Source organism: Entelurus aequoreus, linkage group LG05 (genome assembly GCF_033978785.1).
Source record: "Entelurus aequoreus isolate RoL-2023_Sb linkage group LG05, RoL_Eaeq_v1.1, whole genome shotgun sequence".
NCBI classification, from domain to species: domain Eukaryota; kingdom Metazoa; phylum Chordata; class Actinopteri; order Syngnathiformes; family Syngnathidae; genus Entelurus; species Entelurus aequoreus.
In genome coordinates, this window is record NC_084735.1 from 26,577,469 (window position 1) to 26,592,029 (window position 14,561).

The window sequence follows — 14,561 nt, forward strand, 5'->3', positions numbered from 1 at the left end:
TTTACACAACCCCCTCAATACAAAAGTCCCATTGTAATTGGGGTGATTTAAAACCACCCCGCTCCAAATCATTTGTACGCGTTTGGAACTGCGATGTCTGATGGCGGGTGAGGGTTTTTGGAAGGAAACCTCTCCATTCTGGGCTCAAGGGATGCTCGTCGCCATGGAGACGGCAGAGCTGGATGCACGGATGCTGCGTACGCGGCCGACTGCAGAGGGCTTTAAATCCATCCCGGTGCCAGTGTGAGATTTGTATACATATTCCTATGTATGTAGTTTATGTAATGGGTTAATATCAATAAAAAATAAAAAATGCCTCGCCGGCGAGCTCCTCCCCCCCCCCCGCATCTCCCCTTTTATCTCCCCCCCCACACCCCTCCCCTTACTGAAGCTATTGCGTCGCCCCGCTGCTGTAAACGTGCACGCGGCCAACTGTCATGGCGCCGAGGTTCCAGGTGAAGGTAAGGATGTTTAGCACCGCTTATTCTTTGCTTTTCTTTTCACGGCCGCGTCGCCATTAAGTGGGAATATTAAATCAAGAGAATGAAAGGAGAGAAGGAGGGGATGACATTGGAGAATGACACGGGGAAAGGAAAGGAAATGAGGAACATGTCGCAGGTCATCATGTTATTTCTGTCTACGTGTGCATGTTCAGTTTAAAAAAAAAATGTTTTAAATGTGCTGTGATAAGCAGTCCTTTTGACTTATGGTGTCACTGCTGATGGGCGGCCGTGGTTTCATCAGCATTTTGGCTGTAAGGTCAGGTGAGGGGCATATTTTAAAAGCCCCCCCACAGGACAGGAAGTGCTGCCATGTGATTCCGTGCAGGGCCGCACGTCCGCAGCGAGCCGTCATCGTGCACTTTTTTATGTCGTTTCCTCGACCTTTAGCGCGTATTAGCACTGGCGTGCTACACCAGGAGTATCAAACTCACTTTCATCGAGGGCCGTTTCGTAACAGTGAATATATTCCAATAAAAGCATAATTTCAGTAGAAATTGCGTGTGAATGCTGAAAATCTAAAAACAATAAATGATATCAGCTAGCACGTTAGCCAGGTAGCGGCAAGCAACAAAATATGACTCTACCTATCAAATGAGCATAAAAACCTGTTAGCATGCAAGTAGTAGTAGTATATTTGACTCTGAGGTAAATACATGCAGAATTAGCACACTAACAGTTAGCCTACATCAAACGTGTCCAAACTTTTGTACCAAGGTCCGCGTAAAACAAGTCAAAGTATACCAGGGCCAATTTTGATATTTTTTAAATTTTGAAAAAAAAAAATGCTGAAAACTGACATATATTTTATGTCATTTTCTCATCCTTTAGCACGTATTAGCACTGACATGCTATACCAGAAGTATCAAACTCACTTTCATTGAGGGCCACATCCCTGAAAGGGCCGTTTGTAACAGTGAATATATTTGAATAAAAGCATCATTTCAGTAGAAATTGCGCGGGAATGCTGAAAATCTGAAAATAAATGATATCAGCTAGCACGTTAGCCAGGTAGCGGCAAGCAACAAAATATGACTCTACCTATCAAATGAGCATAAAAACCTGATAGCATGCAAGTAGTTAGCATGCATGCAATGACAGAATATTTGACTCTGAGGTGAATACCTGCAAAATTAGCATGCTAATATTAGTATGCAGGCAATATAGTCAGTAAGAAAATATATGACTTTAGGTATTCACCTGCAAAATGAGCGACAAACACTAGCATGCTAACAGTTAGCCTCCGTCAAACGTATCCAAACTTTTGTACCAAGGGCCGCATAACAACAAGTCAAAGTATACCGGGGCCGTTTTGATATTTTTTTTATAAAAATAAAAAAATGCTGAAATCTGACATATATTTTATGTTATTTCGTCGTCCTTTAGCATGTATTAGCACTGCCGTGCTATACCAGGAGTATCAAACTCACTTTCATTGAGGGCCGTTTGTAACCGTGAATATATATGAATAAAAGCATAATTTCAGTAGAAATTGCGCGTGAATGCTGAAAATCTAAAAAAAATAAATGATATCAGCTAGCATGTTAGCCAGGTAGCGGCAAGCAACAAAATATGACTCCACCTATCAAATGAGCATAAAAACCTGTTAGCATGCTAGTAGTTTGCATGCGTGCAATGACAGAATATTTGACTATGAGGTGAATACCTGCAGAATTAGCATGCTAACAGTTAGCCTACATCAAACGTGTCCAAACTTTTGTACCAAGGGCCGCATAAAACACGTCAAAGTATAAATTTTTATATTTTTTTAATTTTGAAAAAAAAAATGCTGAAAACTGACATATATTTTATGTCATTTCCTCGTTCTTTAGCACATATTAGCACTGACATGCTATACCAGAAGTATCAAACTCACTTTCATCGAGGGCCACATCCCTGAGAGGGCCGTTTTAATAGTGAATATATATCAATAAAAGCATAATTTCAGTAGAAATTGCACGAGAATGCTGAACATTTTAAAATAAATGATATCAGCTAGCACGTTAGCCAGGTAGCGGCAAGCAACAAAATATGCCTCCACCTATCAAATGAGCACAAAAACCTGTTAGCATGCAAGTAGTTAGCATGCATGCAATGACCGAATATTTGACTCTGAGGTGAATACCTGCAATATTAGCATGCTAACATTAGCATGCAGGCTATATAGTCAAGTAACAAAATATATGACTTTAAGTGTACACCTGCAAAATGAGCGACAAAAACTAGCATGCTAACAGTTAGCCTACATCAAACGTGTCCAAACTTTTGTATCAAGGGCCGCATAACAACAAGTCAAAGTATACCAGGGCCTTTTTGATATTTATTTAATTTGGAAAAAAAAAAATGCTGAAAACTGACATATTTTATGTTATTTCCTCGTCCTTTAGCACCAGGAGTATCAAACTCCTTTCATCGATGGCCACATCCCTGAAAGGGCCGTTTGTAATAGTGAATCTATATGAATAAAAGCATCATTTCAGGTAGAAATTGCGCAGGAATGCTGACAATCTGAAAATAAATGATATCAGCAAGCACGTTAGCCAGGTAGCGGCAAGCAACAAAATATGACTGTACAAAAACACAGATTTGAATGTGTCTGTTTTGTGATTTGTGTGTGTGTGTTTAAAAAAAAATCTGTGCCTCCGTGTAGCGATGTGTGTGTCTGAGTTTAGATCTGTGCTGGTGATGTTAAAGAGACTGAATTCAGCTTATTTTGCATGAAGGTTTTTTCTTTTAATTAAACAATGGTTTTCACTGAATTTGTTTCAGACGGATCAGGTTTTATCCGGCCTGCGTGAAGAGTTTGCCAAGTAATAAAATGAGCTGCTTTTTTTTTTAACAAAACAGACTGCTGTTCTAAATGTGTCCACTGGATGTCACAATAACAATTCTGTTAGGCAAGCAAACGGTTTATACCAGGGCCAAGCAAGAGGTACACAGTAAAGGGGGACTGTGGCTCCTCCTCCTAGACCCACATGAAACTTAAAACCTGCAGTTGTATGTCTTCTGCTTCGAACACATCGTTATTTGGCACCCTTACTCCCCCATAATGTCTCTCTCAAAAAGGAGAAAACTTAAAGGCCTACTGAAATGAATTTTTTTTATTTAAACGGGGATAGCAGATCTATTCTATGTGTCATACTTGATCATTTCGCGATATTGCCATATTTTTGCTGAAAGGATTTAGTATAGAACAACGACGATAAAGATTGCAACTTTTGGTATCTGATAAAAAAAAGGCTTGCACCTACCGGAAGTAGCGTGACGTAGTCAGTTGAACATATACGCAAAGTTCCCTATTGTTTACAATGATGGCCGCATGAAGTGAGAGAGATTCGGACCGAGAAAGCGACAATTTCCCCATTAATTTGAGCGAGGATGAAAGATTTGTGGATGAGTAAAGTGCAAGTGAAGGACTAGTGGGGAGTGGAAGCTATTCAGATAGGGAAGATGCTGTGAGAGCCGGGGGTGACCTGATATTCAGCTGGGAATGACTACAACAGTAAATAAACACAAGACATATATATACTCTATTAGCCACAACACAACCAGGCTTATATTTAATATGCCACAAATTAATCCTGCATAAAAACACCTGCGTGTTTGTTATGCTAGCTCCTAGCTCCTCTGCTAGCTCCTAGCTCCATAGAACACGCCAATACAATTCAAACACCTGATCAACACACACAATCACTCAGCCCAAAAGACCGTTTACCTAACCCAAGGTTCATAAAGCTTATATATTTTAAAAAAGTTACGTACGTGACGCGCACATACGGTCAAGTTATCGAATGTTTAGCAGCCAAGGCTGCATACTCACGGTACCTGATATTCAGCTGGGAATGACTACAACAGTAAATAAACACAAGACATATATATACTCTATTAGCCACAACACAACCAGGCTTATATTTAATATGCCACAAATTAATCCTGCATAATAACACCTGCGTGTTTGTTATGCTAGCTCCTAGCTCCTCTGCTAGCTCCTAGCTCCATAGAACACGCCAATACAATTCAAACACCGGATCAACACACACAATCACTCAGCCCAAAAGACCGTTCACCTAACCCAAGGTTCATAAAGCTTATATATTTTTAAAAAGTTACGTACGTGACGCGCACGTACGGTACGGTACGTGTTATGCTAGCTCCTAGCTCCTCTGCTAGCTCCTAGCTCCATAGAACACGCCAATACAATTCAAACACATGATCAACACACACAATCACTCAGCCCAAAAGACCGTTCACCTAACCCAAGGTTCATAAAGCTTATATATTTAAAAAAAGTTACGTACATACGCAAAAAAAGCCAAAGCTGCATACTCACAGTAGCACGTCTGCGTCTTTGTCATCCAAATCAAAGTAATCCTGGTAAGAGTCTGTGTTGTCCCAGTTCTCTACAGGCGTCTGTGTATCCAAGTCAAAAGTCCTCCTGGTTAGAGTCTCTGTTATCCGAGTTCTTCCATCTTGACTGCATCTTTCGGGAATGTAAACAAAGAAGCGCCGGCTGTGTACTGTTGTGGCTGACTACGTTCGAAAAATATGTCCATTTCGCACCGACAACTTTGTTCTTTGCTTGCTCGGCTTCCTTCTCCATAATGCAATGAACATGATTGAAACAGATTCACGAACACAGATGTCCAGAATACTGTGGAATTATGAAATGAAAACAGAGCTTTTTCGTATTGGCTTCAATGTGGAAGGCATACCCGTGTTCATACGTCACGCGCATACGTCATCCTCAGAGGCGTTTCGAACAGGAAGTTTAGCGGCAAATTTAAAATGTCACTTTATAAGTTAACCCGGCCGTATTGGCATGTGTTATAATGTTAAGATTTCATCATTGATATATAAACTATCAGACTGCGTGGTCGGTAGTAGTGGATTTCAGTAGGCCTTTAACTCTTTTGAATAGTTTTTACATCCGTTTCCTACGGTTTGTTGAGTTTGATACGTGGACATGACAAAGGAGGTATTTGATACCTAGAAGAGTTTACATGTTGTGTTGTTTTGTTCAATCCCAGAAAGACTGTGATTTAAAGTTTAATCCTGGCTTTGTAGATACACTGAGACGAAGTCTAAACTCATTGGGCCCCATTCAGCAATAAGTTCCTAACTTTTCCTCTTATCGTTCTTCCTAAGTGATTTCCTAAGAGGAGTCCATTCAAATTCATGACGTGTTCTTAAACGGACAAATTGTTCCCACCTGCTGTTCTTAAGTTGCTGAATGCCAAATGGTTAGCGCGTGCGTGTCTATCATAATTTGCATATAAACACACCTGTAACGACCTGGTCGCATCGAGGTGCGGTGGTGTTCTCCCAAGGATGCAGACGGGCTCGGACACAGCTTGCAGGTAGAAAAATGATTTATTCTGGAGCTAACTCAGACAGGAAAAAACAAAAACGACTAGCATGGGAGCTAGCAAGTAAAAAATAGCATAGCCTGAAAGCTAGCAGGAAACAAAGTTGTCGTTAGCTGTTGCGTGAAAGCAAATTAGGAAGCCAGGCCGAGTGAGGCCCGGGCAAAGACTAAATAGCCCTCTGATCAGTGCTCGGGCAACAGGTGCGCGTCCCGAACGCTGATCAGAGGCAGGTGAGTAAAATCTGCAGTCATGGCAACAGAAACAAACACGTGACGCTAAAGTGTAAACAAATTGTGATCCGAGCAGCGGATCCTAACAGTACCCCCCCCTAAAAGGACAGATTCCAGATGTCCCTAGAAAACAAAAAAACAACTGGAACCCAAAAAAAACAAGCAATAGTTCATGAGTCAAGGGCGGGCGGGGGGGTGACTTGGTGGTGGGTCGCCAGGCCACGTGTCCCCGAATCCACCGGGGAAGGGTCAGGTGGCGGCGGCGAATGGAACGCCGCCACCGCTGGCGAGGCGGGCGAGGCGGGCGACCACGGTAAGGCCACATTCGTGGCCGCTGAGAAGGTGGGCGTGAGTGGCACCAGAATTTCAGCAGCCTCTGAGTCCTGCAACAAAGTCTTGAATGTCGCTGCTGTTTGCGCCACTGACGTCCCTTCACTGACCTCGAGGGCTGCATGCGGGGACCTGCTTTCCGCTTGCGCCGCCGGACCACTCGAGGTCGCTGAGATGTCGCTGTCGTGGCAGCCGGAGTCGCTGTCGTGGCAGCAGGAGTCGCTGTCGTGGCAGCAGGAGTCGCTGTCGTGGCAGCAGGAGTCGCTGTCGTGGCAGCAGGAGTCGCTGTCGTGGCAGCAGGAGTCGCTGTCGTGGCAGCAGGAGTCGCTGTCGTGACAGCAGGAGTCGCTGTCGTGGCAGCAGGAGTCGCTGTCGTGGCAGCAGGAGTCGCTGTCGTGGCAGCCGGAGTCGCTGTCGTGGCAGCAGGAGTCGCTGTCGTGGCAGCAGCAGTCGCTGTCGTGGCAGCAGGAGTCGCTGTCGTGGCAGCAGGAGTCGCTGTCGTGGCAGCAGGAGTCGCTGTCGTGGCAGCCGGAGTCGCTGGTGCGAGAACCAGTCGTGGTGCAGGTGCTGGTGCGAGAACCAGCCGTGGTGCAGGTGCTGGTGCGAGAACCAGTCGTGGTGCAGGTACTGGTGCGAGAACCAGTCGTGGTGCAGATACTGGTGCGAGAACCAGTCGTGGTGCAGGTACTGGTGCGAGAACCAGTCGTGGTGCAGGTACTGGTGCGAGAACCAGTCGTGGTGCAGGTACTGGTGTGGGAACCAGCCGAGGTGCAGGTACTGGTGTGGGAACCAGCCGAGGTGCAGGTACTGGTCTGGGAACCAGCCGAGGTGCAGGTACTGGTCTGGGAACCAGCCGAGGTGCAGGTACTGGTGTGGGAACCAGCCGAGGTGCAGGTACTGGAACCTGTGGTGGAGCTGGTGCTAGCCTTAGCCTTGGCGCTAGCTTAGGTGCAGGTGGCCTAGCTGGCGGTTGCGGCTTAGCAGGCCGAAGGACAGGTGGCGGTGGCCGAGCAGGAGGTTGCGGCTTAGCACGCCGTTGTGCCACCCCACTCGCACAGCTCCCAGTACTAGCCCCCCCCTCAAAAAGCGGATCCCAGACGCGCTCCTTGCGGATTGGAACCGTCTTCAAGGGTGGGTGGAGGGTGGTCAGGGGGAGGGCTGAATCCTCTCCTCTAAATTGTCCAAACTGTCTATTGTCACCCCACACTTGAGACTGGGACTGACTAGACTTAGTCCTTAAAAAAATGTCCTGATAATGATTAATCGCAGAGTTAAGGTTACTTGAAAATGGCTGGCAGGAAGAATTGACATGATGTCTAAAAAAGTCTTTGTCTATGACGTCATCCAAAGTGGGCGGGATGACGTCATCCGTGTGGGACTCTAGCTGACTGACAGCCCAATCGGTGAAATGTTTGGCAAAGTGGTCGATAGGGTTGCCAAACATGTGAGGAGGGGAATCTTGGGCTGAATGTTGCTTACTGTGTACCGGTGGTGGAGGAGTCTGTGGGAGTGGCGCGTCTTTGCAGCGAAGTGAAGACCTCTTTGGTGGCTTCCGTCTTCGCTGACGCGTCCGGTGGTGCGGAGGTGTGGCGATGTCCTCGGGCCAAACGGAGTGGATTGGGACCAACTTTCCGTTAGGACCCCAGATCAGGTCCTGGCGCTCCGAGGGGGAATAGCGGAGAGTCTCCGCCTCCATTGCTCGCAACACCATCCACGCACCTTCGTCCATCTCCTCCGACGTGCTCGTTGCGGGAGAACTTCTTGCTGCTGGCTTCCTACTGTAACGACCTGGTCGCATCGAGGTGCGGTGGTGTTCTCCCAAGGATGCAGACGGGCTCGGACACAGCTTGCAGGTAGAAAAATGATTTATTCTGGAGCTAACTCAGACAGGAAAAAACAAAAACGACTAGCATGGGAGCTAGCAAGTAAAAAAATAGCATAGCCTGAAAGCTAGCAGGAAACAAAGTTGTCGTTAGCTGTTGCGTGAAAGCAAATTAGGAAGCCAGGCCGAGTGAGGCCCGGGCAAAGACTAAATAGCCCTCTGATCAGTGCTCGGGCAACAGGTGCGCGTCCCGAACGCTGATCAGAGGCAGGTGAGTAAAATCTGCAGTCATGGCAACAGAAACAAACACGTGACGCTAAAGTGTAAACAAATTGTGATCCGAGCAGCGGATCCTAACAACACCCTTATTTCCCCAACATGCATATGTAAACACCCTTAATTCCATAATTTGCATAGGTAAACACCCTTAATTCCCCATGTAAGGGCACAAATCTGGCGGAAAAGCCGAACATTAAACACACGGAGAAAACACAAACAGATTACAGAAGATAAATTCGTATTATCCCGCGGGGGAAATACATAATGTCAAAACGTAAGTTTAAGAAAGGGGGGATTGTTGAGGTAGCCTAAAGCGTTCAAATAAATAGTCGTCACTTCGGGCAAATAGCTCTACATGGTCGTGAAATATGCGGTCTGCGGCATCTTGCAGTAGCAGCAAAAGTATTGCCATTGTGTGAGTTCAGTCTTTTAAAGAGAGAGAGTATCTATCTATCTATCTATCTATCTATCTATCTATCTATCTATCTATCTATCTATCTATCTATCTATCTATCTATCTATCTATCTATCTATCTATCTATCTATCTATCTATCTATCTATCTATCTATGATATTAATGTAACATTAGACAATAGAAGTAAGGGAACTTGTCACACTTAAGAACAAATAGGCCATCCTAAGACTGCTCTGGAGCACTCGTAGATTTAGTTTTTACCTACGAACAAATCCCAGCTAAGAAAACATTGTTGAATACAAAAATCTCTTTAAAAACTTCGTAAGTGGGCCTAAGGACAACATTTGTTCTTAACCCTTGTGTAATGTTCATATTGTTGTTACTCAGCCAGCGTTTGTGGGTCTGATGGACCCGTTGCATTTTGTGGCTTTTAATGCCTCACAATCAAACACTTTTATGTTAAAATACTGAACAGATGTTTATTGGGATAAGGTAAACATCTGTTCAGTGGGTCTGATTATTGTAATGTTCATATTGTTGTTACTCAGCCAGGGTTTGTGGGTCTGATGGACCCGTTGCATTTTGTGGCTTTTAATGCCTCACAATCAAACACTTTTATGTTAAAATACTGAACAGATGTTTACCTTATCCCAATAAACATCTGTTCAGTATTTTAACATAAAAGTGTTTGATTGTGAGGCATTAAAAGCCACAAAATGCAACGGGTCCATCAGACCCACAAACCCTGGCTGAGTAACAACAATATGAACATTACATTATACTGAACAGATGTTTATTGGGATAAGGTAAACATCTGTTCAGTATTTTAACATAAAAGTGTTTGATTGTGAGGCATTAAAAGCCACAAAATGCAACGGGTCCATCAGACCCACAAACCCTGGCTGAGTAACAACAATATGAACATTGCACAGAAAATTTCTCTGCCTGTTTCTGCATCCCACAGGGATTCTTCTTTTGTGTTTCTGCACCTGCGGTTCCCAAACAAGGTTGCAACATTGTTTGTCAACACTGTCTGCTCTCATTTTCTCGCACATTTGACCCTCTGATGTTCTGTGTACCTACACTCTGTCTTCCTCCTGTCTCGGCCTGCTGTGTGTGTGTGTGTGTGTGCGTGGGTGGGTGTGGTACACAGAACATCAATTTCCACACTTCTATTAGCCCCGGGTCCAGTGGACCTGGACATCTTATATGTAATAGAAATGTGTAGGGGGGGGGGGGGTGTATGGTGTGTGGTCATTAAATATGTATTCTGATATATGTTCTTCACAGAAAATGAGCCAAAGTCAGTGAGTCTCAGTTTGAAAAATTAATTAATTGTATCATTTTTCTTTTAATAAAAAATGAAAACGGGTCTCACAGACCCAAACACCATTGTGTTTTTGAAGCTGCACCAATTTTCTCTGAATTTTCAACAAATTGAAGTGTTTTGTCCAGAGGATTATTTGTGATGTGGACGTTTTCAGAATGTGCTTGTTCTATTTTTGGCCAAAGTAAAACAAAGAAAACAACCTGGAGTTGTCTTTATTTTGAAGTTACCATGACATGATTTTACCAGTCCGGCCCACTTGGGAATAGATTTTCCTCCTGAGCTAAAATGACTTTGACACCCCTGGTTTAATGCATCAAACTCAATTCAAGTTTGATTAAAAAAATATAAAAAAATATAACTCATAAATTCTGCTTAGGACCCCAATCTGTCCGGGGTGGCCCTAAGTGTTATGGCTCATTTTCTGTTATGTTATATTTGCCACCAGTGACTCGTTTTTACAGGATTTGTGTAGAGAGCACCGCCACCCGACGGAGGAATCTCTTTTCGGCCGCTTGTACCCGTGATCTTGTCCTTTCGGTCATAATCCAAAGCCCATGACCATAGGTGAGGATATGTACTGTACCTAGATCGACCAGTAAATTAAGAGCTCTGCCTTCAATCAATCAATCAATCAATGTTTATTTATATAGCCCTAAATCACAAGTGTCTCAAAGGGCTGTACAAGCCACAACGACATCCTCGGTACAGAGCTCCGGCTCAGCTCCTTCTTCACCACGACGGGTCGATACAGCGTCCGCATCACCGAAGACGCCGCACCGATGCGCCTGTGCGTCATATTCCCTGCAAATCGTGTCATCTCTCGACACATGGTGAAATCCTACATTGTGGGCTAAAAAAAGAAGGAGCTGCGGTTGGAGCTGAATAATTCACGTCTGACATTTATGAATATTTAACGAGGATGATGACCCATGCTGCTTGCCTGGGACCTATTTCAGTGTTTCCCATAAACTGCCAAGATACCTGTGGCGGTGGGGGTGTGTCTATGGGCGTGGCTATGGGTGTGATCACCATGACATCATCGAGTAATTTGCATAATTTACTACAACGATATGATTTTCTCTAAAAAGGCTAAAAAAATGTATACTTACTAATTAATGACAGTTTTGTTTTAAACGTCCATGTAGTGTTTACTAAGGGGAGGTGACGGCAAACAGACTCCAGGGGAAAGTGTATACAATTATTTAATATATATTTATATATATTCAATATATATAATAATAACAAACAATACTAATATAATAAACTAAGGAAAATGGAGTGTGAACTAGATCCAAAAGGTAATGAGTGTGTGGTGTAAGATTATGTGTGTAATTTAACTGAAGTGTGTGTTACCAAAGTGTTGAACGAGAGAAGAGGAAGTCCAGGGGACAGGCAGGTGATCCGGGATTCAAGCGGGGGTCCGTGGGGATGAGAGGGGCGTCAAGTCCAGGGGCGAGCGAGGAGTCAGGAACGAGGAATGCAGTCCAAAAACACAAGGGGGGAGATCCAGGGAAAAGTGAGACGCACAGCTCACTGTCCAGGCGACGGAGGGTAGGGTCACCATGAGAAAACTAAGTTCCCGCGCCGATCCTTGGGTCCACCCTGCCTTTATCCGGCACACCCTCATCAGGATCAGGTGTGCAGATAGCCGGTGAGTGTTTGCAGCTGGTGGCTGCTGCAGGGCGGAGACGCGCGCGGCGCGTCCCTGGCTGTGTGCACCCGTGGGCGTGTCCCTAGGTGCGCTCACTGGAGCGCACAGACGGAAGAGAGGCGTTGGCAGGAGTCTGAGCCGTAAGAGTACCCCCCTCCTTATGGACAGCTTCCAGATGTCCTACTGGTCGTACCACCAACAAAGACACAGGAACAAAAGTCAAGGGTGGGCGGAGGGGTGAACTGGTGGTGGGTCGCCGGCCCAAATGTCCCTGAATCCACCGGGGACGAGTCTAGTGGCGGTGGCGAGCAGCATGCCGCTGAGGCCGGCGAGGCGGGCGACCAAGGTACGGCCACCATCTTGGCCGTCGGAAAGGCGGACGCGAGTGGCGCCATGGTGCGTCTCGCCGGAAACAAGAAGGAGACGTCTGAGGCGAAGAGGATGACGTCATCGGCGGCGTGGAAGCGGCAGATGTCATCGGCGGCGTGGAAGCGGCAGACGTCATCGGCGGCGTGGCAGCGGCAGACGTCATCGGCGGCGTGGCAGCGGCAGACGTCATCATAGCCGGAGACGAGGAGGGCAGCTGCGCTGCAGGCCGAGGTGCAGAGGTCGGCGCTGCTGGCCGAGGTGCAGAGGTCGGCGCTGCTGGCCGAGGTGCAGAGGTCGGTGCTGCAGAGGTCGGCGCTGCCGGCCGAGGGGCAGAGGTCGGCGCTGCCGGCCGAGGGGCGAAGGTTGGCGCTGCTGGCCGAGGGGCGAAGGTCGGGGCCAGCCTGGGAGCTGGTGGAGACACGGGGGATATCCTGGGGATTGGTGCTAGCTTGGAGGCTAGTGCTAGCTCAGGGGCTAGCCGAGGGGCTGGTGCTAGCTCAGGAGCTAGCCGAGGGGCTGGTGCTAGCTCGGAGGCTAGTCGAGGGGCTGGTGCTAGCTCGGAGACTAGTCGAGGGGCTGGTGCTAGCTCGGACGCTAGGCGAGGGGCTGGTGCTAGCTCGGACGCTAGCCGAGGGGCTGGTGCTAGCTCGGACGCTAGCCGAGGGACTGGTGCTAGCTCGGACGCTAGCCGAGGGACTGGTGCTAGCTCGGACGCTAGCCTAGGGACTGGTGCTAGCTCGGACGCTAGCCGAGGGACTGGTGCTAGCTCGGACGCTAGCCGAGGGACTGGTGCTAGCTCAGGGGCTAGCCGAGGGACAGGTGCTAGCTCAGGGGCTAGCCGAAGGACAGGTGCTAGCTCGGGCGCTAGCTCGGGGACAGGTGCTAGCTTGGGCGCTAGCTCGGAGACAAGTGCTAGCTCGGACGCTAGCTCGGGGACAAGTGCTGGTAGCGTGGTTGGTGGGTGCGGCCAGGCAAACTGAAAAATCGGTGGTAGTGGTCTTGCTGGCCGCAGCTGTGCTACCTCACCAGCACAGCTGTCGGTATCATTCCCCCCATCTAAGGGCGGATTCCAGACGCTACCAGTAGACTGAGAAACAGACACTGCGGGTGGAAAAAGGGTGTCCAGGCGGCGAGAAAATTCTTCCTTGCCCATATTGCTACTAAACATTACCTTCCAAGACAGGTCGACCGGACCAGACAATTCCTCCCGTGTGGAGCGAAAAAAAGAAACAGACATAGTGAATGGGGCAAAAGAGGAGAGGGAAAAAAAATGTCACTGGGGGTGGGGCTAATGTCACTGGGGCGGGGCTAAAGTCACTGTGCCGTCAGGTCCCTAATCAATTTTGGCGGGAACTTACTGTAGTGTTTACTAAGGGGAGGTGACGGCAAACAGACACCAGGGGTAGGTGTAAACAATTATTTAATATATATTTATATATATTCAATATATATAATAATAACAAACAATACTAATATAATAAACTAAGGAAAATGGAGTGTGAACTAGATTCAAAAGGTAATGAGTGTGTGGTGTAAGATTATGTGTGTAATTTAACTGAAGTGTGTGTTACCAAAGTGTTGAACGAGAGAAGAGGAAGTCCAGGGGGCAGGCAGGTGATCCGGGATTCAAGCGGGGGTCCGTGGGGCTGAGAGGGGCGTCAAGTCCAGGGGCGAGCGAGGAGTCAGGAACGAGGAATGCAGTCCAAAAACACAAGGGGGGAGATCCAGGGAAAAGTGAGACGCACAGCTCACTGTCCAGGCGACGGAGGGTAGGGTCACCATGAGAAAACTAAGTTCCCGCGCCGATCCTTGGGTCCACCCTGCCTTTATCCGGCACACCCTCATCAGGATCAGGTGTGCAGATAGCCGGTGAGTGTTTGCAGCTGGTGGCTGCTGCAGGGCGGAGACGCGCGCGGCGCGTCCCTGGCTGTGTGCACCCGTGGGCGTGTCCCGAGGTGCGCTCCAGACGGAAGAGAGGCGTTGGCAGGAGTCTGAGCCGTAACAGTCCATCCATCCATCCATCCATCCATTTTACAATATAATTACAACACTTTATGTACATATTTATATACAGATTTGAACAATAAGTTATTCACTGAAATATATTTATTAATTGTGGTTCTTACAAAAAATATATCTTATAAAATATAAAAGCTAAAATGTCTCTTAAAGCTCTGCCCCTTTAATTAGTGCATACTAAATAATTTAACTTTAGCCTACTACTACAACCATATTATTTACCAGCAACATAAAGTGAAACAGAGGCAGA

At 46.7% G+C, this 14,561-nt stretch overlaps 1 protein-coding gene across 3 annotated transcripts in view; it reads left to right on the plus strand.

Moving 5' to 3' along the window:
* trim46b (tripartite motif containing 46b) overlaps positions 1 to 14,561 on the plus strand; it is a 57,854-nt gene that overhangs the window by 556 nt on the left and 42,737 nt on the right. Inside the window, exon 1 of one of the 3 annotated variants that reach the window (XM_062047549.1) lies at positions 422 to 461. The exons of the other annotated variants lie outside the window; for them this stretch is intronic. Within the exon in view, the coding sequence (XP_061903533.1) occupies positions 438 to 461 (24 nt within the window). The 5' untranslated portion in view covers positions 422 to 437. Of the gene's footprint in view, positions 1 to 421; positions 462 to 14,561 lie in introns of those variants that run through there. 3 annotated transcript variants of the gene reach the window in all.